Source organism: Bos indicus, chromosome 17 (genome assembly GCF_029378745.1).
Source record: "Bos indicus isolate NIAB-ARS_2022 breed Sahiwal x Tharparkar chromosome 17, NIAB-ARS_B.indTharparkar_mat_pri_1.0, whole genome shotgun sequence".
Classification (NCBI taxonomy): Eukaryota; Metazoa; Chordata; class Mammalia; order Artiodactyla; family Bovidae; genus Bos; species Bos indicus.
Genome location: NC_091776.1, coordinates 64,292,562 through 64,317,138, shown reverse-complemented (window position 1 = coordinate 64,317,138; position 24,577 = coordinate 64,292,562). Strand labels below are relative to the sequence as shown.

The 24,577-nt window shown below is 44.8% G+C and overlaps 1 protein-coding gene across 3 annotated transcripts in view; it reads right to left on the bottom strand.

The window, feature by feature from the left end:
* The window catches only part of CORO1C (coronin 1C), a 74,761-nt gene that overhangs the window by 26,502 nt on the left and 23,682 nt on the right, over positions 1-24,577 (bottom strand). For all 3 annotated transcript variants that reach the window (XM_019977591.2, XM_019977590.2, XM_070769728.1), the window contains 2 exons: positions 21,025-21,224; positions 986-1,108 (listed from right to left, as the gene is read on the bottom strand). In XM_019977591.2, coding sequence (XP_019833150.2) covers positions 986-1,108; positions 21,025-21,219 — 318 coding nt within the window. In that variant the 5' untranslated portion in view covers positions 21,220-21,224. Of the gene's footprint in view, positions 1-985; positions 1,109-21,024; positions 21,225-24,577 lie in introns of those variants that run through there.

Below are 24,577 nucleotides of genomic sequence, written 5' to 3'. Positions count from 1 at the left end.
AATGTTTAAATGGCACAGTTCAGGAATTAATTTGTGTTTATGTAAAATAATTATAATTAACAAAGCCTTCCAAACAATGTTTCTAGGTCTGGTTCAGTGCACAGAAAACCAAGAGGGAGCTACCCGAGTGCGGTTCTTGCAGCTCTCTACTGCCAAGTGAGAGGCTGCCTTAGGGAAGACCTGCTCCCATCCAGACCTGACTTCAGGACTCCCCTTCCGCGCTCAGGCTCAACCTTTCCAGCAGATGTTGGGATAGGGTTAAAAATGCATTCAAACCCATAATTACACTTGAAGGCTAAGAAGAACATAATCAAGAACAAGAAGCTTCACTTTCAAAAGTACTCCTTCCTTCCACCAAAGCCTGGTTTCACACATAACCTACTTTCAGAACCTAGGGAACATAAAGAACTTACTTTAAAAATCTTTCAAGTTGGATGTCTGTACACCTGCAGAGAAAGGACTTTCTTAATCAGGGTCCACAAACATTAGCTTGGAAACAAGCACTTGCAAAAAATTCATTACTATCTCTCAGTATCTGTTTCATGTCCCATTTATCTGTATAACCTCTGGCATCATATTTCACTGGAATATGCAATTCATGCGAACAATTTTCTCTGCCTTTTTGGTGGGGAGGAAGGTTATGCTGTCCAATGGCATTCACGGAAATATTTGAAAGTCACTTTATCTTTTCCAAAATCTTCCCAACCAAGCAGATTTGTCAACTGTTAACAAGGAAGAACACACACACACACTCACACACTCATACGAAAGAAGAAAAAAAGACAACAGAGTACAACTCCTTGATATAAGGGCTTGTAAAATGATTTACCAAAGTTAAACTTTGATGTTGCTAAATTCTTACATAATACAATGGACAATCAAATCTACCACGATTTTCTGCATTTCAAACCTCCTCACACACACTCTTGGGAGGCAGCATGTGAGCTGCGCTGGCCGGCGTGCCCACCACACCACGGGGACTTACCATAACAGTGCAGTCCTCCGAGCCGCTGGCAATGACCTGGTCGTTGTGTGGGCACCAGTCTATGTCCAACACTGGTCCTGTGTGGCCACATACTGTTGGGTAGGATTTGTCAATTCGACCAGTCTGAAAGGAGAGAGAAACATACCTATTAGGTATCATCAAGGCCACAGAGTCTGTATGTTTTCTCAGATCCATTTTTCCTTTATTACCTCTACCCTGAACTCTCAACACTCTACCAATGATAATGTTCATTCAGATCAGCCAACGTCAACCAATAAGAACTGTCAACTTGCATTTCTAGAAATAGTTACTACTGCTACTGCTGCTGCTACTAAGTCACTTCAGTCGTGTCCGACTCTGTGCAACCCCATAGACGGCAGCCCACCAGGCTCCCCAGTCCCTGGGATTCTCCAGGCAAGAACACTGGAGTGGGTTGCCATTTCCTTCTCCAATGCATGAAAGTGAAAAGCGAAGTGAAGTCGCTCAGTCGTGTCCGACTCTTAGCAACCCCATGGACTGCAGCCTACCAGGCTCCTCTGTCCATGGGATTTTCCAGACTGGAGTTGGGGTGCCATTGCCTTCTCTGAGTTACTACTGGGGACACTCTATCAAACAAAGGAGCTACATTTCCAGAACCAGAGATTTAATTAATCAATGGCATTAAGAGACACAGCAAAAAAGAAAAAGTCTTTTTACCAAAATACAATTCTAACAAACAGCTGAATTGTAAATTATAGGTGTTTCTACTGTTTTAAAAAAAAAACAAAACACCCTAGTACTACTCAAAGTGTAAAATATAACCTTTAATATAATAAGCTAATACCCTTGAATATATACAAATTAACAGCTCTGGAAGTGGATGGCACTGTGAGCAAGCAAGTGAAGGTAATACAAAGAAAAGCCTTCACCACTGCTCAGGGGCTGAAGGACATAGGATGTGTCCAGGTCTCTGCTGTCTTCAATCAACAGAAGACCACTTTAGCACTCAGTCACTACAGATCCACATCGCATTAAGAGCACCACTTTTAAGATTGGTCATAGCAACCGTCACAGTGTGCTCACGTTACACACTTGAACCTAACGAGCCAATGTGGCTTGCTGGACCAATTCAGTGTTAACCAAGACAAACGCTATTACAACAACAGATGTATAAAAGCCACTTCCTTTTTAAAAGCTTAATGCCAGTCCTTTCTGAGGTTCTTCTACATGTGCTAAACACAGGTGGACAGAAAGGGATCACTACAGTGTAAAACCAAACCTCTCCTGTTATGGCCAATTGTCACAACACAGGGGCAGGCTTTTTGGAAAATGTTTAAGATCAGTGAATTTGGATTTCTCCACTGACTATGGAAATCTCCAGGGAAGCAGTGTGCTAAAACAGAGATCACAGGCTCAGAGTCAGAGAGATATGGGTTCAAACCCAGGCTCTCTTGGTTAAACAGCATATGATCTCAGACAAGTAATTTCTGTAAGTTTCAGCTCATCACCTATGAAATGAGTAATAATAATACTTACCTCCTAGGATTACCATGAAGAGGAAATGAGAAATGAGGTAAATCACAGCCCAGCATTACAATGATCTATATAAGATCTATAAAAAAATTATAGTACCTGGAATACAGTAAACACTCAATGAAAAACTGGCACTTATTACTAGTTTTTCCTGCATAACATATTCACTCACTCCATCATTAAGAGTTACAAATGTGTGCTATCTGTGAACTTTGGGCCAGATACTGAGCTGAGTGTTGGAGACACAGAGGTAAGCAGGGAGGCCTGGCCTGGCCGAGCGTGGAGTCCACCTAAAGCTCCAGTTACAGCGCAGCACAAGACGTTGCGGCAGCAGGAGAGGCCCCGGGCGGCGAGGACACAGGAGGACGGTCAGCCAGGGGCGTCGGGCTTAGTCTCTGGGAGGGTTTTCTGCTGAGAAACGCGAGTTCTCAGTTGAGGGGTGAAGATGGACCAGCCTACAGAATTGAGGCCTGGGTTTTTTCACACACTCTCCCTTTCTCTTGCAAAACTAATTCAACCCAGAGTGTGTGTGGGTCCTGAATTAGTATTATAGAGAAGCTGGGTCATATATGAGAAGCCATGTGGGTCACTGACAGGCCACAAAGCAGCAAAAGTCAGGGACCAGGTGCCAGGGCTGGGGTGTGGCATTGCCGTTTTCTCCCTGAGGCCCTGGCCAAGCCTCAGGTCCTCACCTGTAAAACGAGAACCCTAGACTTCTTTCTTCCAGAACGGATGTGAGAACGGACTGACACAATCAAGGGAAAGCACGTGGTACTGTCCCAACACTTCGAACGCTCAGAAAATGTTGCCAGAATTCAACTGCTGGAACCCACTCTATCAGCATCCCTGACGACACCCTTCCATAAAGAAGGAACTGTCACTAAGCACCTAGGCCAGGAGTTCTCAGCCTGACTCTCCCTGTGAGCACTCCTCCCTGGAGCTCCTGCCCAGGTAACAGTCTACTGCTCAAGGTGCTGGCGGTGAACTTACACGTGTTTGTTTTCTAATATTATCATCATATTATGCATTATTATCATTATTTAAACTATATAGTAGTTACTCTCTTGAATGTGTGGTATTTTGTAATTTAAAACATTCTGAGACAGGAAGCCCAAGGTGGGACCTGATACACATTGCAACAGACATCGCAGAAGGACAGGATGCAAGAAAGACAAAAACTGAAGAGATGAGAGCGGAGGATTTTCCCGGTTTAACTGAAGGTCAAATCTTCAGACTGAAGAGGCACAAGTCCCAAGGAGAAAAAGAACAAATCCACATCTATTCACATCCTAGTGCAACTCCGAAACACCTAAAACAAAGACAAAATCTCAGACAAAAGCAGCCAGAGAAGACAAATTACTTGGAGAGAGCATGCCTAGGTCAACTGTGGGCAGACTTCTCAAAAGCAAGTACAGAAACACAGATGTGGGGGAATATCTTGGAAACGCTAAGAAAAACAACCACCTGTGCATTCTATACCCAGATAAACTATCATTCAAAAGTGATGGACGGCCAAAAAAAACGAGACATTTTAAACAAAAAGATACTGAGAACTTAGCATTTAAAGACTCTTATGCAAAGAATTAAGTTCTTGGACTTATTTCAAAGATAATTTCAAAGAATTAAGTTCAAGGGGTTATTTCAGGAAAAAAAAAGTTAACCAAAAGAAAGAGCTGGGATCCCAAATCAAGCAGTGAGCAAAAAAACTGGTAAATGTGATCAGTGTAAATGAGCACTGACTGTATAGAACAGTAGTAATTATGAGTAACTGCAACAGAGGTAAGACAAGGCACATATTAACATCATTTCCAAACACACATTAAATATTTATTTTTAAAATAACCAATTAGGATACCACAAAGTCAATCTCCAAATATACCAAGGAATCAAGATCCTAAAGTGCATGTTCTGAGTACAATGCAATACAATTAAAAATTAACAGAAAAATATAAACCAAAAATCTCCAATGCATCCGAATTACTCAATAATTCACATAGAAAATCAAAACTGGCCAACAGCCAATAGAAAAAGGTTAAAAAAAGAAAAGTGAAAGTGTAAGAAAAAGGTTAAAACTGGTCAGTAAATACATGCCGTATCAAAACTTGTAGAATATAGCTAAAACAAATCTTAAAATTCCAGACAAAATAAGCCATCTCCTAGAAAATATGTGATGTATCAAAAGTTTTTCAATAAACAGGAAACCTAGAGAGACCCAGAACCATAAAAGAACCAGTACTGTAAACTCCATATTTCACTGCCCACTCAAAACCAATCAGTTAGTAAATTCCAAATGTAACAGAGCTGGATGGTTGTACAGATGAGTTTTACCCAACATTCAAGGAAGAACTCATCTCCAACCAACATTCCCAGAGAACAGAAAATCAAGGCACACTGCTGAAGCCATAACCTAAGGAATGTACCACCTGACATGAAGGAAACCTACAGGACATAAATATTGATGCCAACATCCCTCAAAATGGGGGGAAAACGTAAACTAAACTCAGCAGTGTGGGTTGTTCTCAAAAAACATAAGTAAAAAGATATGTTGCAGAATGGGAGAAGATTTAATATTTACATCTGTATTTGTACACTATTATATGCATGTATACATAAAATGTATATCTGACAAAATCAACAACACTTTAACAGAATAAGGGGCAAATGACAGGAACAGGGATCCACAGGGAAGGAAGCCTGAAGAGCCAACAGATGCATGGAAAGCACTCCATCTCACTGGTAATCAGGGGACTGCAAATTAAAACAATAAGGTAATAATATTTGACCCCTATTAAAACTGGCAAGAATTTAGAAATCTAAATACAAGTGCTAGCAAAGATGTTGGGAAAGGGGAACTCATAAAAACTGCACCCAGGAGAGTATCCTGCCACAATTCCTTTGAGAGCAGTCTGGAAACAACTGGAGTGGAAGATGCCCACCACTCAGCAATACCACTTCTACATGGTCTGTCCCATATTTTGCACAAGAAGGGTATTCATGGCAGCACTGTTGGAAATAGTGAAAAAAGCAGAAGCAATTTAACTGTCCTTTGGTATAAGAATAAACCTCACTTACATAAAAGTTTAATACATAGAAAATAACAGTCTGTGTTATAGGTATATGTACATGTAATAAAAGTACAAACATATGATACACAGCAACTTTGAGAAGATGATTACCTCTGGGGAAGGAAAAAAGATGAAAAGGGGAATGGTGTTTTAGCTACATCTGTTATGCTTTACTGTTTTTCAAAAACAGAGATGAAACAAACATGGCAAAATTTTAACATCTGTTTAATCTTGTGGGTGAGCACAGGAGTGTTCTATTATATATGACTTGTTTCCTAGTTTTAAAAATAATTAAAATATAATAAGGTTGAGAAACACACTAATGCATTGCTACTAATTTACATTTTTTTAAAATGTTTAACTTTAGAAAATTTTTCTACCTGAATTGTTTTATTTGATCTCAGGGTCTCTGCATTCTGGGGCTCTCCCTAGCAAACCACTTGTGGCATTCTTAATGGTAGAGTACAGTCACTAAGCTCTCAAAAGCTAAGGACACCAAATAATTTTTTTCAATCTGAGCTAAGAAGAGCTTTTGCTTACGTATACAGCAATCTTGAGGGGAATCTGGGAGTACATTAATGCTGTGCTGTGTGTGCTCAGTTGCTCAGTCCTGTCCAACTCTTTGCGACCCCATGGACTGCAGCCCACCAGGCTCCTCTGTCCATGGGAATTCTCCAGGCAAGAATACTGAAGTGGGTTGCCACGCCCTCCTCCAGGGGCTCTTCCTGACCCAGGGATTGAACCCAGGTTTCCCGCATTGCAGGCTAACTCTTTACCGGCTGAGCCACCAGGGAACTAATTGTTCTTATATACTCAGAAGCTTATTAAATGACTTTTCTTTTTTAGGTTAAAATTACACAACCCTGGCCAAAAGTTAATAGCTACTTACCAGTATTCTTCAGTTAAGTAAGGTACCTGAGAATAGTAAGACGCATTTCTGCATTCTCAGCTCAGCCCCAACAAGTCTACAGGATAAAAGTACTAAAGGGCCCAACATTTTCACAGGGACTTGGATGTCATTTAAAGGACACGTGCCACTTATTTCCCTCCTTTCTATTAAAAAAAATCAGTAATAAAAATCACTAGTGCTTTCAGAAGACTTACATTACATGCTAAGAACTGTATGAAGATCTTTAATCTGCATTAGCACAACTTCCTGCATGATAGAGCAACTCTATTATTCCCATTTTCTAGATAAAGAAATACCAACAGAGAAAGCCAAGAAGCACAGATCGAAAACATCACTGACAATCCTACAAGGTTTCTACAGGGAAAGATAATTTCCACTATGCCATGAGGTTGTGAAAAAGGCACGAGAGTAAAGTGGAAATTATTGGCAGCTAGTCATCAGAAACCCAAAGTTAATCAAAACTGATACCCTGCAAACAGCTGCTTCCTCTGGTTATAACATCGCCCTAAATCCTTACGACAAATAAAGCAGGGAAAGTCACATCCTCCTACAGCATGGCAGGAAGGGAATCAACTCAAAGTCTGGTAGTGATAAAGGAACACAAGGCAGAGCGTGTGAGGAACACTGCCGTTTTCAGTGTGCACTGGTGGTTTCACACGCAGGATGCTCTCCACACACGGTCAGGCATCAGCCCTTGATTCCAAGGGCTTACACATCCAAATAGTTTCTTACCCGCAATAAAATCAAACCCAAAGCACAACAACATATTTCACCCATGAGTATGTATCTTTAAAAGGGCGGAGCTGGGGAATTACAAATTGCTGAGAGCTCAAGTCCCTGGAAACCGAAGGAAACCATACTATAACGGCCTTATATGGTAAAGATGAGGGCATATCGTTTCTGAAAGTCCTTCTGCACCGGGACCTAATGCGAATGCACTTCTCATTCATAATCATGACACATCCTCATTTATCATCCAGTGAATAAACTGAGGAATCCATGTCTAACTCTAGATTGTGAAGGGCCATTCAGAAAGACATGACTACAAGTCATGGTGACAACATGGCTTACCTGCACATCTAAGCAGCAAATTTAAATGAATGCAGAGGATGGAAGGAAGACTGACAAGAACTTAATAACAGCTTTTAAAGTATCATCTCTGGCTAAACAGTGATTTAAGAACTACTCATCAATTTCCCAAGGCTTATATATAGAATAATTTCATTTACTAACAAATCAGTCCACTGTTTCATTAAGGATGCGTCACCTCAGTTACATCATCTAGAATATTACTGCTTTGCTAGCATGGAATTCAAAGCTTAGCTGAGACTAGCCAGTCAGATGTAAATTTCCTGCTTTAAATAATTGTTTAAATATATTATTTACTAGTTATCCCCATCACATGCCATAGGACAACTTCTACTGTACCTCTCCAGCTAAAACTCCAAGTGATGAGAATTACCAGCAAGTCAACTCAAGTGGCGAAAATGACCAACACCAAGATTCCCAAAGGCTCTGGCTCAGACCCCACTGCATACACCTGTGGGACATATCAGTGAAATAGGTCAGAGCACTGGCTTACAGACTATTATTATCTAAAGGACTCAGTGGCCCGCCGGAGATCCAGCAATATGAGCCCCGGGTAAAATGTAGCTCCGAAGTGCATGTGTGGCTGGCACCAGGGACAGCTGTGACAGCAGTTTCCACGTGGCGGCCCTGGCTGAGGTTGGCGGTTCCGACAGGTTCCAGCCAGCACTCCTGTAGCTGAGAACCACCAGGACACTGGCACTGTCGTTTACTCTGGGTTTGGGAAAAGTTCTCAAATATTTCAAAGGGGCTATAAGCCTCAGCACAGCTCCTGGAGACTGACGCTTCACTAAACCCACAGAGTTTGGGAACACTTTCCTCCCATAGGCTTTCTTTTCTCTTTTGGGGGGGTGGTGAAAAATCAAAATTTAAGCATTAGTAAATACATCTTTGTAAAACTGCTCTAGGAAGGAATGCTTGCAATTTTAAATAAGTTGGCAAAAACATTCCTCCTGAGGCATAAAAAATTCAACATAACTAAATATTCCTAATTGCAAAGGTATTTCCCATTAGCTTGAATAGGAAACCACAACTGATTCCACTTACATCTAATAGTATCTTACTTATGTGTCATAGAGTGGAGTGTTAGTTGCTCAGTCATGTCCAACTCTTTGTAACCCCACGGACTGTAGCCTGCCAGGCTCCTCCGTTCTTGGGATTCCCCAGGCAAAAATACTGGAATGGATTGCCATTCCCTTCTCCAGAGGCTCTTCCCGACCTTACCTTTTGTATCTCCTTTCAAAAAAGAATCCACGTTTAGGAAGTGCACTCATCGCAGTCACTGAAGACACTACCACGCAATCAAAGCCCTTTGGATACATACAAAACAGACACATGCAAAAATCTTGTCACAGACGTTTCTATAAAGGAGTTCCACTCTGGGATGTATTTTCAAGGAAGCTAATGGTGTATTTTACAGGTGCAGACATTTCACCCTCCCAAAGTCTCAAAATACAACTCTGGAACGCTTCCATAAGACCTTTGCATTAATCATTTAAGTTGACTATTTCTTGATTTAAGACCGACCGCCTGACATGGTAACTGCTTTCAATCCACACATTAGCTCGCTTAATATTAAATTGAAGATGCTACCAAACTGGTGCCAAGGAGGCTCAATCTGATAATTACTGGTTACTTCCAAAAGCGACTTTTGGTAAAAGCCATACAACACTTTACCCGGCAGGCTTATTCTTTCTCACAACTAACATGTTTCTGTAAAGTTTAAAAAAAACAAAACTCCCATGGTGTCAAAAAGTGACACGTTAGTTCTATCATTCAAATCAGATATTCCTTTTTAAGATGCTGAGAGTATTCCACACACTATGTCCTTCTGGTCTACACTCTGGATTCAGTCAGACATGCAGGCTGTTCCGGGGCGATGGGTTCTGCCTGCTTCCTCAGCAGTCTCCCTCAGTCAGTCCAGTACAGGCAGCTCCCACGACTGCCCTCCAAACTTCTCATCTGCAGTCGTCTTATAATTCAGCCATTTTATAATCCATTATGATAATCTGAGTTTATTATCCAGACTGGTTACACCATCCTCAGATATAAGGCCCAAACAGCTTCCCCCCATACCCTGGCTCAAGGAACAAAGATTTTTCCAAACTGTTCATCCCTACTTTATATTCATACAGGTTTTCATTTTAGGGAAAAATGCTGATCAAAATCACTTGACGTGTCCAAAGTTCAGTAACTATCATACTGTTGATACATCAGAAGATCTTTCCAGAGGCACGGTCATCTCTCACCACCAGCCTTGGAATAATTCCCTGAAAACTCATTCTCCACAAGGAGAATGGTAAGTTAAACATGTGCTCAGACGCAAAGGAAAAGTTTGCAGAGCCTGGGCATAAGGCCTCCATTCACACTGTGCAGAGTTCAAAGGAGTCAAAAAAGGGTAACTATTGAAGTGGGTTTTTCTTTCTTTTTTTTTTTTTTTTTCAACTTCCTTTTTCTTAGAGCAGTATTATTTATGTGGATATGCGTTCTATTGAAATCTCTTCAGGCCCTGTTCCTCCACAGGAAGGAGCTACAGTGACTGGTGGGGGGCAGGGGGTGGTGCAGGGAGAGTGGTCCACAGGGCAAGGCTAGGCGCCCAGCAGCTGGCCGGGAAGACCAATGCACATGACACAGGGCCTGCAGACAGGCGGTCACCAAGAGTGACAGCTCATACATGGCCCAGGAATGGAACATTCTGAGGAGGTTTTACCTTAAGGGAACCAGAAACGCCAGCCTTAGGTGGAGGTGAGAGGAGGGGCTCAGGAAGAGCACACACAGATTGGGTTACCAGGCGCTGGAAAGTAAGCTGGCCACCACAGCCGCCAGGCACGGTGTGGGAGCCCTCACCTGCATGTGAGCAAAAAGAAACAGTCTCTATGGGCACAAGTGAAAATGCCAAGCAAACCATTCTGGCACTGCATGTCCTCTTTAAAAACTGTATTGAAGAGTGAGGAGACCATTTTAAAAGTCCATGAAGAATCTGGCGGCAGTTACTGTAAAAATATGGATATTTTATCATCAGAAAGCAGAAAGGTAGAAGAGTTGGCATTTCCTGGCTCAGCCACGCCTAAATATACAACAGCAAATGGAGAGGCTCTATCTCCTAACTTCTTAACTTAACAGAAAATTTATAAAGCAAAAACCTCATCACTGCAGACAAATAATTCCATATACTACCTCTGGTCTGAGAACCTAAAAACTAGGAACCCATGATGAGGTAGAAATGAGTCAAAACACAGTTCAGCTTGAAAGGAAAAGCTGGAGAGCAAAAGAACTATCCATGTAAGAGCAACTACAGGAAACTAAAACAAAGTATTTGACACCCACTCAGAAAGGAGGGGAACTGGTTGCCGAACCCCTGTCCTGAGTGTCATCTCCCTGACCCTGGGGGTTCCTCCCACAGGACCCTTCACGAATGGGGAAAAGCCCCAGAACCACCCCTTCCAATCCCAGCTCTGCACTGGTTTACCCACAAGCCTCAGAGCAGAAACCCACCCTTCCTTGAAGTGGGGATGAAAACCAGAAAAATATCACAGCTCTTTTTTTTTTTCTTTCTTTCTTTAGGCAAATGCTTTGGGCTGCATGGCCAACGCAGCTGACATCTTGCAGTGGTTGTAAACAAGCAGGAGCACCAGAGCAGAGACCCAATTCAGTAGCCTGTATCATTTACTCCCGACTTATAGCTCAGCCAGAAAGGAAACCCAAGTCCCCGCTCCTCCGAGAAGGCCAACACGTGCTCATCACTGCCCTCCGGCTCAGCCTGGACCCAGCTTAGGTCCCACCCCCAGTCAGTGCGGAATTCAACTTGGCGAGAGCATAACGTCTACTACATATGGTTACAAAGAGGCTTCTGGACAAGCGGGGACGGCAGGAATCTGTCTACAGCACCTGGAGTCTATTTCAGTAGCGTAATTGGTATGTAGAAACCTGCTCCTCGCTGCCTGCCCAATGTGGGGTCATCGTCACATTTATACACAGAGGCCTCTGCCAGCAGCACTGCCTGTGTGCTCAGCCCGGGCTCACACGCTCCAGAAAACCAGGAAAGAGTTAAACGTTCTTTGCACTTGACTCAGTGGCTTCCCCTCACCACAGACTCCCAGATCCCACCATTCTCCAAGCCCGCTGCGCAGCCAATCAAAGCAAAGGAAGGAAACGATGCTGGCCGGCTGACAGCCCCAGAGCTCTGATGGCCATATATGGTAAAAACCACTGTCAGAGCCTGTCAGGCCTGCGGGCCGGCTGCTGTGGACATATCAGTGAACTGCAGCAGCGCCAGAGGCCAGCCAAGGAAACGCACAAAGGACAGGCTGCCTGCTCATCTCCACGAGAGGGCGGAGGATGAGGGGCGGGGGCGCGGCGTCATCTGCCAGGGCATACTCTGAGACACAGCCACTCGCTGTAATCAAAAATAGCCCCCGGGTACACGGTGAGGTTCCTTCTGCCAGGACTTTGTGCTCCACTGTTAATAACTGGGGGTGAGGAGGGTGTCCCCCCGGCCCCCCACCCCCAGCATGACTGTGGAGAACAGTCACTGGGAGAAAATGAAAAGGTCCTTCTGTGGCGCTTCATGTGGTAATGAGGCTGTGCGGCGCTCATGGGGCTGGCAGCTCGGGACACAATTTGGAAGTCATTGTTCTGCACCTGGTGCCCGCCACCGCCACCGCCACCCCCAGCCCCACCCCCTGGCCCTTCACAGTTGTCCGTACAACCGACAGTTAAGGTGCTCAGGGCAGCAGACAGCATCTACTTCAGGAGGCAGTGAATGGGCATCCCGGGACACATCAGGACACTGGCCCTGCGTAAAAGCTCTGGCCCGTCACACCAAAGCTACCCTGTGCCAAACGTCCACATCGGTACAAAGGGCTCCCAGCATCGCCAGCCCTCTCCAAAACGGGGCACCGCTATTTGTGGGAATGGAAATTGCCTGTCAACGGCGTACAGTCAGGGGGAGTCACAGCCAATGCAAATCCAGCAGGTGCTGGCAGTGACTGGGGGTCAGAGAGAAAAGCGCCATCGGGAGACTGCCGTTCCTTTTGAACTAGTCCATGAAAGAAGGCACTTATCAGCACGACGCCTGGCACTTAGAGGAAGCCTTCAACGATGTGAGCTGCTGCGACTCCATCATAGCCGCTGTCTGCGCGCGAGCGCGGCGGAGACCAAGCACTTTCCGAACCTCAAGACAATTCTCAAGCTGCCAGCATCGGAGCCCTGACAGGCTAGTGTTTTTTGTTATTAAGCCTTCCAACCCCAGAGAAACAATGCCAAGGATTAAGTGTCAATTAGGCCATGGTTTCTTTTTTTTTTTTTTAAATCTTTCACCCTCAGTGGAAAAAATAAATGTTAATCAAAAATATACATGTACAAATCAAATAGAGACTCAAAGTTCTAATCCACGGAAGGACTCAGAGCTCTGGGCAGTCACTCGGTCTGCGTGTCAATGTCCGCAGCTGTAGAACAGGCGTATGACAGCAACCCCACTGTATGCAAAAACCAAGACATGAGGTGTGAATGGGGCCCGCCAAGCACATTGTTGATGTCGTGAATATGACATGAAGTCACCACCGCTTTCTGAAGCTGAAACAGCGCAAAGATGCTATATGGATCCACTTTTAACAATAATCCTAAAATTCAGAGCAATGCTTACTCTGGTTTTCCTTCATATAATGGTGAAGGAAAATACCACTTCTGCACTATTTATACTGGAAGTGAAGGGAAAAACGGCCCAAAAGCGTGAGATTTTTCTACCAAAAGGCTGTTCTACAGCTCCTCCAAATTCCTCCCTAATCAAACATTCCATTTCTCCAACACTAGAAAAGGTCCTCCCGACGCAGGGAGGAGGGACAGGGCTCTCCCTGGTTCTCTGCCCTCCTGGGAACAGGGCCCCTCTTCTCACCCATGAGTTTAGTGAGTTGGCTGCGCTCCTCTTCTGTTTCACCTCTGGCTCCCACGCTCAGGAGAAACCCAACTTGCAGTATTCTATCCTGGAAGACTTTATTTTCACAGACTATACATATTCTCTGTGACATCTTCCTTGACTTCTGAGGCTTGGTGAGAACTCATTTCCCATCACTGTGTCAAGAGCCCTTTAGGCACAAACATATCTCCCCACTGCAGGGATCACCGTCAACTGCTGGCAAAGCCTTTTTAAGAGCAAGAATCCAACACACGTTCTGGCAGAGCAGGTGTTCAAATGTCTCATGAATAAGCATGTGAATGAATTAATGTAATTTTTCTAAAGTACTGATTTAGCTTTCATTAAAGTTTAAACAACAAGTAGCTCTTCATATACACTTCGGTAATATTAATGAGAATGCTTTTTAAAAATAATATTTACATGTAATAAATTCATTATAAAACATTTTGAAAGAAGTACCGATAATTATAAAGAAGAAAATAATCACCTTTAGTCCCACCATCTATGTTAACATTACAGTTTTCCCCCAAAATTAATAACATAATTTGAAGTTACACATAAGGCAGACTATAACCTTATAACACATTTTTAGGTTGTATGACAAAATCACAGAACATAGGATAAAAGTACCGCCATCCAACATAAATTTCTCTTGCTACTGTACCTAATCCCTCAATATTCATTTAAGATTTATTAAAGAATGCTATGTATCTATATATTTATCTACATATATTTTTTTAAAAGGAGAGGTGGAAATAGTATCTAAAATTACCCAAAAGGCCTTTGAGCCTCGTAAGACACATGGGTTCAGTGGCTGGGTTGGGAAGATCCCCGGAGGAGGGCATGGCAACCCCCACCATTATTCCTGCTTGGAGAAAGCCCATGGACAGAGGAGCCTGGCAGGCTACAGGCCATAGAGTCACAAAGAGTCAGACACAACCAAAGTGACTGAGCATGCACGCAAAGGACATTTAGGCTATTTTGAGTTATTTATTTACGCACTGTGTGATCTAACATTATGAGTCAAGTAAGCATCATATTCTGAGAATACACCTGATCCTTGAACAACATGGGTTTAAACTAGGCAGGTCCCCTTAGGATGCAGATTTTTTTCAATGAGTATGTACTACAAGATCCATAGTTGGTTGAATCCACAGATGCAGAACCATTAATACAAAGGACCAACTGTAACCTTAAACGTGTATATTCAACTGCCTGGGGGCTCTGTGCCTGTAACCCTAGTTGTTCAAGCGTCAACTGTACAATGTTTCAGTTATCATTACTGCTTAATTGTTGTTGCTCAGTCACTCAGTTGTGTCCAAGTCTTTGCCACCCCATGGACTGCAGCATGTTAGGTTTCCCTGTCCTTCACTACTTCCTGGAGTTTGCTCAAACTCATGTCCATTGAGTCGACAATGCCATCCAGCCATCTCATCCTCTGCCGCTCCCTCCTCCTCCTGCCCTCAATCTTTCCAAGCATTAGGTCTTTTCCAATGAGTTGGCTCTTCATATTAAGTGGCCAAAGTATTGGAGCTTCAGTTTCAGCATCAGTCCTTCCAATGAATATTCTGGGTTTATTTCCTTTATGATTGTCTGGTTTGATCTTGCTGGCCAAGTGTCTTGGACTGCTTAATGAGTCATCCTAAAATTTAGCTACTTAAAACAATAAATATTTCTTATCTCACAAAGTTTCTGTGGGGTCAGGAGTGCAAAAGCAGCTTATCTGGGTGGTTCCAGCTGAGGGTTTTCATAAGTCAAGGTGTCAGCCAGGGCTGCAGGGATCCACCTTCAAGACGGCACACTCACGAGGTTGGTCAGTCGGTGCTGGCCACTGGCAGGCAGTCCCGAGGACCTCTCCATAAGGCCAACTGAGGGTCTTTACAACATGGCAGCTCCAAAAGAAACAAAGCGGAAGTCAATATGCTTTTAAGGCCTAGTCTCGGAAGCCACACTCCATCAGTTCCTCCATATCCCAACGGCGAGAAAGGTCACTTCCATTTAATGTGGGAGGAAACCGCCTGACGGCGAGACACGAGGAGGCGAGGCCCACTGGAGGCCACTCTGGAGGCTGCCGCCCACAGGGAGTGAGGCGAGACGACGGAGAGCCCTGCCACACAGCCGGCCAGCCAGCCTGCACACCACCCCAACCACCCTCCCTCTATCTGTCAGGTGGCTAAAAGCATAATTACCTGACAGCTTGAGGATGCAGCCTGAGACAAGCAGCTCAGGAAATCCAAAGTCTGATTTCCACTGTCTCAGTGAATCAGAGGTAAACTCTGAGTTGGATACTAAATATCAAGCAGCAGCACTTAGAATACTGACTACAATGAATCAAGATTTCTTCCTCAATAAATTTCTTCTTCAATAAATATGACAGAAAAGTACTCTAAAGCAGCCCTTGCCAACCTGAGTCCATGGAAGAATTAAGTCCTAACGCCCTGAGGCAGCTACTTACGTAGTGGATTAATTTCTTTCCTATGCATCTACAAGGCTTAGCAATGTCCATTCCTTAAGAGAACTAAGAAAATATTCACGGAGATGATTTCTGTAGGGCCGAATTCTTTCACAAAACTCTAGTTGTAAAGGGCTACAAATGAATTGAAAAGATAGTTCATGGACATAAATAAAGCAAGATCCCAAATACTCCCACAAAATATATGGGAGAAACATAACGATGTATAAGAAGGCAGACACAGCTAACACCAGAGGAACAAGAGCAGAGGGGAGACAGAGGCCCAGAAGGTTAGCAAAGACTGAGCCACATCCACCCCAGCATGGCCAAGAGCAGACCTGCTCTCCAAGGCAATTGCTGGGAAGAAGAAATCAGCAATCACGCCAATCCTCTGAAGTAAGACCGTCAAGGGAGGAAGGAAGACAGGAGCCCTCCACTTTGCATCCTACACCCAAGTGGATAAGAGATCGCGAGCAAAAATTCTAACCAACTTCCTCAACCCCTGTTTAGGTTAGGATTTCCAGGTTCTCTGTGATCGGCAGCTTTAGTGTGTGTGTGTGTACACACGTGCACGCACACACCTACCCACAAACACTGCCGTGTTCGTGTAAGCCACAGTGGCTCACAACAGGGATGGGAGTGCCTCAGTCCCACATCATGAGTGTGGCTCCCATACTCAGGAAGGCTTGTTCAGCCCACGTGGTAGAGCGCACAGGGGGCCAAAACCTGCATGCTTCTGACATGGCAGCTTGTGCAGTTGTGGGAAAACTCCATGGCCAAAACCACAGAGCCAACTTCTGTTCGGCAAGACAGCTATTATTCATCCTCTGAAAGACCAAAGAACCAGAAAACGTACTAGGCCACACCTCGAGAAGTCATGACAGGACAGCATGCCGCAGCTTGATGGAAGTATTAAGGAAGAAACCCTGAATCACGCGTACTAATCTAAATTGCCCCACCTCGGGGCTCAGTACTTTCCACATTCCCCCAGCAGTGACCCTTTAAAATCCTATAAAATCTTCTGGACAAAAACCTCATAAACCAATACACTTAAACAAACATATTCCTTCCTAAGCTTATCTCTTGCTGTGTACACATCAATGTATTTGTCTCTAATACTCTTTCCATTTCTAAAGTCCTGGAAGACAGAGACCATGATTCTCCTAGAATCTAACCACAAGCCTCATGAGGCTGCAGTCAGTCGTATTTACTGCTGACACTAACTTTGAAGAAAAACTCACAGAGGCCATGTTTTAAAATGGGGAGCCTTTCAGAAAGAGTCACAATACATCTTAAAATCAATACACACTTATTAATGTGGACAGAAAACCTCCAAAGCACCACCAAAACCAGCCTGGCTGACTATAAGAAGGGGTAAAAACTGCAGCCGCAGAGGGCATGAGGGGAGGACGTGGCGGGTGGGGAGCAGGGGGCGACGCACATTACCAGAAATCTCTGAGATATTTATTTAAAACCATACGCATCCCCTTAAGTTCATGTTTAGAGAAATCCTAGACTGCCATCCTCACACACAGGAGCCCAACACACACCCAGAGCATCATTCCCTGCAATCTTCACTTCAAGCATCACTTCATATTACATGTGGGAATTTGGTTTTCCCTTCCCTTTAAACAAAAGCAGCACCTCATTATAAAACAATTTCAAAGTTGCCAAGACACTGAAGTTGCAGGATCTCTTTTCCAGGACAGAATCCTGTTCAGGACCAAGGGTTCAACATGCACTCGGGGTCCCTAGTGTTTTCCTCCTTCAAGGCTGCACTTCTAAAGGGGAGACAAACATCTCAGTACCAGCAATCTTCGGGGGGTGGGGGAGGGTGTCAGGAAACTGACCACAATAAAAGGCAGACACAGCACTCCTGGAGGACAGAGATTACAGACGATCAAACCAACTGATCACATGCGCATCTAACCAACTGTGCACATCTAACAATGAACTATCACTTGTGAAAACGTAAAACTTATGATCCTCATTCAAATATATACTATTAAACTAAAATTAAAAGGAAAGAGATATCTGGGGGCAGTCGGCCCTACAAAGCAGGCAGAAATGTAGGTTTCCTGACAACGTGGAACAGAGTTCTATTTTCTAAAAGCACAGGTAGTAAGTAGTTAAGGGACAGGGTCTTAGGAAGAAAAGAAAGGGGAGTGTTACCTGACACTCCAGGGCTCTGGGCTAGGCCCTGCCATCCTAGCAGAGCCTTTCAAGAGCTGCTGAGACACAGGACTGTCTACAGAGGCCAAGGATTACTTTTCTTTGCTTGGCTCAGCCTTGCCTTTGGTAGAAAAGCAACCAGGAGTAAACAGGCATCTACTTCGCAAAGTTACATGTTGGCACTAAGGAGGGAAAAAAAGGAACAACAGCATTTCCCTTGCTGACTTCTGGGTAGCAAAATGAGAAGTCATATTAACATTGAGTGCCACAGGAGACGAGAAATACTTGCAAGATCATCTGGAACTGCCAAAGCAGAAAATCACTTTCGTATAATACAGAGCCTTTCACATTCCAGATAGAGAAATGGGAGAGAAGGACAGAGTGAGGAATCCACGCCCTACTAGAAGTCAGTGACCGAGGCAGCACTGAGCGGCCGGCTCCCCGACTCCCGGGCCCATGTTCCTTCCTCAACACCACACTGATCCTAAGGACGCAACACACATGCTTTAATACACAAAAATCCCAGAGTATGTGTGAACCCATTGATTATAAAATTTGGTAACCCCAAGTACTGGATTTATTTCCAATGGGTGTCACTGGGCTTAGTTCATGCCAATGTCACCTCCTCCAACACAAATTAATATTTAAGGAGCAAAGAATGCTATTTATAAGCCTGGGAAATACAGGCCCTGGAGGCTCCTCCAAAACCACCACTTTGCTCAAACATGATAATTTCTGAAGCAACTCATTCTATCCTAATTCCTACACAGTTGCTTAAAGAACAAAATGCTAAAATCTACTTATTGACCACTTCATGTTAAAAACCAAAGCACAGGATCCAGCTGGCTTTGGACCTGCACACGAGTGTCCCTTACATGGTATAAGCAGAACCCTAAGCTTTCCATGGTTGGTGAAAGCTAAAGTGGACTCACAAAGCCTTCTGTGGATGTAGGACTTGAAGAGAACTGTCTGAACTCAGAGGAAGATTAGCCACTCGGAAGTTTATTTTGGGCTTCTTAATTGGCTTGTTCCATTTCTTTGAAGCAAAAAAAAAAAAAAAAAAAAAAACCCCAAAAGTCTTAAATTTATCCTCTTGAACTCAAAAGAGATCACGGTGCCTCAGAGCCTGATCTTGGTCAACAAGCTGAGCTATCTTCTCAGCTAGCCACCATTAAGACACCACTGAAAGTCAAGTTTTCAAGTGCTCCTTGCTCTTGGTGGACAAATCAACTGAAAAGTCGTGGCAATCAAATGCAAAACTGGCATTAGATTCCAAATCCCACTCCAAAATCAGGTAAGTACAGATGTAACAGTGTAATGTATTATTCTGCTGGGAAAGATTGAAGGCAGAAGGAGAAGGGGATGACAGAGGATGAGATGGTTGGATGGCATCACTGACTTCAATGGACACGAGTTTGAGCAAGCTACGGGAGTTGGTGATGGACTGGGGAGCCTGATGTGCTGCAGTCGATGGGCTCGAGAAGAGCTGGACATGACTGAGCGGCTGAACTGAACTGAATGTATTATTCACCACCAAAGCAGACGTTTTCTCCACAAAAGCGAAAGTGTCTGAGTACAAAATAATTTCAATTTAATGAAGAGTCTTCTTTAAAAAATGATAGATAACTTTGCCAATAAGAAAGTACATGTGGAGACATATATCAGATTTGTTCCCCAAAGGCATCCATGTCCTGTTTCTGTAGTGAGATGGTTCTGTTGTACAATACCACATCAATCCAGTCACCGAGGTGCAGATCAGATGCTAAAATAAAACAAGTTTGGTCACGAGCATCTGAGAGAATGAAAAGTCAAAAAAAACTGGAAGCTTTCCCAGCAAGAGTCTTCCTAAGAAAAAAAACACCAAAATACAATGGGAAACAAACTTTGACAGAAATTCACGGACCGTAACCATTTCAGGATCACACGGCCCATCATGAGGAGACACGCCCCTAACAGGCATGGCTCGGGCTCAGGGAGATCCACTGTTCCCAGCAGAGTGGAAACAGCTGTGACGTGACCCAGCCTCTGCATCCTTATCATGAGGGCTCAGGACTCACCAAACCTATTTTCCTCCTAAAAGCTAATCAGAAAATGACTCTTTCCAGGCTCTCTCTTCACAGTGTTTCCCGCCCGCCCACCCCTCCATTATTTGCAATTCTGGGATTTCCTGTTAAAGCTCGCACAGACCTCATCTACAATTTTCAAGAATGGTCAGAAAGTTACAAACCGCCTATCTGCTCCCCTATATCAGAGAGGGTTCTCTGGAAGGATGAAGTCAGAAGGGAGAACTAGGAAGCCCAGCAAGGCTGAAAATCACATGGAACCACTTTCAGTAGATAGCCTTTATTTCTACCACTTGTGAATGCTGTTTAGATCCTATGCCGAAACTTACTACTGCACAGACTTGCAATTTGCATTGTTTGGGGACATTTTCTTGGGCTCTCATCCCATTTACCATTCAAAAACAAAACAAAACCAAGAAGTCTCATTCCTCATGATCACTCACACATACACACATACACAAGAGTTTCTTATATATCTTTTACAATTTCTGCCCATTTAAAAACATTACTGCTTTTAAAGTTGCACTTTGGGTGGGAATCTTTCAAGGCAAGCGGATGGTTACTAACCAAATCATTAAGTCCCTGTGCCTGTCCACACTCACAGCGTCACTGTAAGAATCTTTCCTATCCATAGAGGGCATGTCCAGAACAGAGTTCACCATTCTGTTTAATGATTCTCTGTCAAAGAAAAACTAATGTGGTTAGTAAAGCGTGTGGAACTTAACCTCAATTACAGCAGAGTCTAATGGTCCCAGAAATCACACAATGCTTAGTGAACTATCAGTCTCCAAAATCAATCCATTATAGGCTAAGCAGAGATTACTGGAGGGTGTCATCTCACAGGATGGAAAGTCAGATGACTTACCTTGTGCAAAGGGAGTACAAGGAACGCTCCTCCCCCGCTCGCTTCTATGATTATGGCAACGAATCTGGGATTGACAGCGCAAAAGGAACTGTCCCAGGTCACTCGAGAAACCCGGATGTCGTCGTAACACTGGTCATTTTTCACTGCTTGTCCAAATACATGCCGAAACTTGCTCTGTCGTACCACTCGCCTCATCGTGTCTGTGGGAGGACAAAAAGTAAGTTAAAATCATGCCCCTGAGAGAAAGTTTACTTTCACAAATGAAGAGCTCCAAGTCAGGGAAAAAAAAACAGAACAGTATAGCATTTTGTCTGCTCTCTTAAATGGTGGCCAAATGGCAAATCCAAATTTCCTTTAGCAGCACGTACTCAGAGAGAACTGCAAAATGCGTCAGGGAAAGAATTACAAAGAAATGAAAAATTCCAAATTCGAGATCCAGAAACAGCTCATTAGTTTTAATTTTAAGAGAAAAATCAAGGTAAAGAATGAAAGAAATTAGCCTTTCAGGGCTGGGTGGGACTGAAAAGACAATCCACTATGACCCCCACCCCTTTATGGATAAGAAAAACTCCAAAGTGAAGTCATTTGGTTGATTTGAAGCTGAGGAATCCCCTCCTCTCCCAAATTATGATACTGTGGCTTTTTCCTCAGTCTGCCAAGGTAATTTTTCCATTTTTAAGCATTTTCCCCAGACATCAGCACTCTGCCGTCTGAGAGCAGTGTCTGCTCACGAGTGTTTCCACAAGACCAGCTACAAACAGTGGAGAATTCAACACAAACAAACCGCCCTTGCCTTCAAGAGGCTTCCAACACAAGCAGAACAATCAGAGCAACTGAGAACCACATCTCTGGTGATGTTACCTGCAGTCTGACTACTTCTGCTATCATGGGGCCAAAGCCAGGTTGAGGAAGAGAAAAAGCAAGGCAAAAATTTTCATGAAAAGTGGAGATGAACTGGATGATAAGAGGGGTGCCACCGGCACACTGGACTGATCAGGCAGAAAGGGGCTGGGCTAAGAAGCTGCTGTGATGGAGAAAGGCCTGGGGTCATCACGGCAGCAGCCATGAGCAGAGGAAAAGAAAAACTCAAGGAGGGGAAAGGAAACCAGTATGTCAGAGCTGACCACTCAGCACAGCCACTTCCCAAGGGGCCCAGGGGACCTGGGGACAGAAAGGGACACCAAGCCGGTGTTCCCGGGCTTCCTCAGGGGTCATTTTAGACCCCAAATTCCACTGGGTTGTCCAACACTGAAAGCAGTCAGGCTTTAGGAGCAGCAGGCCCCACCTGACTGAGGTCTCCTGGGCTGCACCGCAGTGTCATCTTCCTGTCCTCTAACACAGGACATTCCATTCATGCTGGCCAGGGAGGAAGGAGCCCCCGGAAAACACGTGACGATGGAACACAGGCAAACCTTCACAACTCAGCTGCAAACTAGTTCCCCTGTCCCCAAGGACAGAGGAGGGCACATAATACCTGTCCACTCGTGCCAAATGGGACATATGTGGGGGGCCACTAATTACCACCAGCCCCGACCCTTGAATCCCCTTCCTCACGGCTCTGGGCCCACTGCTAAGTGCAGAAGCCCAGGGCATGTGGCTGGGCTGAGGCAGCAAAGCCTTGGCAGGCTGCTGCGCACCCGTGTTCCTCAGTGCAGCAGCTGCCAGACCTTCCCAGCTGACCAGGAAGAGCAGATGCCGAAAGCCCTCAGTGAGGAGACGGTAAATTATTTCCTCCCACTTGGCCGGGGCCCTCCATCCGTGCAACAGAATGAATTCGTCTCAAGCTGGAGAAGACAAGACAGCTTCCACAAGGTGGTGAAACCTAAAGAAAAGCACGTCCATACAAAAAGCAACGTACAGTCAGCTGGTCTCAGGGTCCACTTCCCTCCCTGACCACCTACACAAGTCGCAGAAGCCGGAATCCCCGCCATGACCTTCTAGCAGGCGTTTCAGAAGTGCAGTTAACGCAGAGGAAGGGAGACCTGCACTATGTGCCAAAGAGTTGATCCCGCTTAAGTAATGATTTTACAGATTTCAAACATGAAAATCCCAATGGGAAATCACACAAAGGACACGATGAGGTAATTTACAAAAGAAATTCACAAATGGCATTTCTCTCCACTCCTTCCTGAAATCCTAATAAAATGACAGTAAAGGAATAAACACAGGTATAAACGCCAAAAGAGAAGCAAAGACACTGGAAAGGAGCCTACAGAGAGCAAGCGGGACCACGAGCCTGTGCAAGAGGAATGCTGTCGAGCCCGTGGAGCTGACAGAAGTGAGTGCTCTCCCCGCAGCAGAGGTCTCGGAGGAGCAGCTCACAGGACGCCAGGCCCAGCGCTCAGAAGGGAAACTGATGTCGGTGCGTGGCCAGCGGGGTCGGGGGGGGGGAGGGGTGCTGCAGGGAAAACTGACCGACAGCCTAGTTAGGAGCAGCCAGACACCCAGCTCTGCTCCTCCCGTGTGGCACAGTCAGGCGCTGCCCCCACCTGCCCCAGAAGCCACACGGGGGCCCTGGACAGGACAACACAGCACAAGTGAGCAGAGGTACCAGCGGGTGCCACCCAGACAGCCTGAGTCTGCACAGTGGAGCCTCCAGCCCCAGTGTCCCAGCAGGTCCCGAACACTGGCTGCTAGGCTGAGACAGCTCTCGTCGCCCTCTGGGAAGTCCTCCACCCACCCAGCCCCTCCACCCACATGGGCACTGGGTCAGCTTTTCGGGCCACCATTCAGTCAGTGTGAACAGACGTGTGAGGAAGCCCTCTAACTTGAAAAATGGAGACAGTTTTTCCTCTTCAGTCAAACAGGCCAGGATACCATCTAATCTCACCAACAACGTGAATATTAATATAAATATGCTTTGAATGTCTTCACTGGAAAACATCTCACAAAGCTGCTGGCTGTCTGACGTACTAAAATACCTTTAAAAGTCACGTCTGTATTACACAAAGTGACGTATGTTACACAAATTTCCATCCCAAGTACACGAAGTCTGAGTGAGAGGTTCTTTTGCTACAACCACGGAGCAGAGTGTTAGTGACAGAGCAGACAGGGCGAAGGCCAGGGCTTTGGCCGTGCTGCGCTGTCTGGGCCAGGCCATCCACACCCGAGGTCGAACCTCATCTGGGCTCAGCTGCCCACGTGTGGCACGGCTGCTCACACTGCACACAACAGAGAAGAGCAGTGAACAGGGCGGGCTCGCAAGTCGGGCAGCTGTGTGAGCGCAAAGCACTCCGTTTACCTCCTGGCTGGGGTTCAGCAGGGCAAGTCATAACCTCCTTCAGGGTCAGAGTCTCTGCCTGGAAATGGACACAATACACATAAAGTTGCAGTGACCATTAAACGAGCCCCTGTTACCGGGACTGCAGCAGGATCGCATTTTATTACACTGCCCTATACAGTCAGAGACACACAGCTGTCTTTATCATCCTGGTCCTTGACATAAGGTAATCCGGATTCAAGTTCCACTCCTGCCACTAACCTTTCTGAGCCTCAGTTTCCTCACCTATGGAAGAGGATGATACCTTATAATAAGAATTAAAAACGATATTTG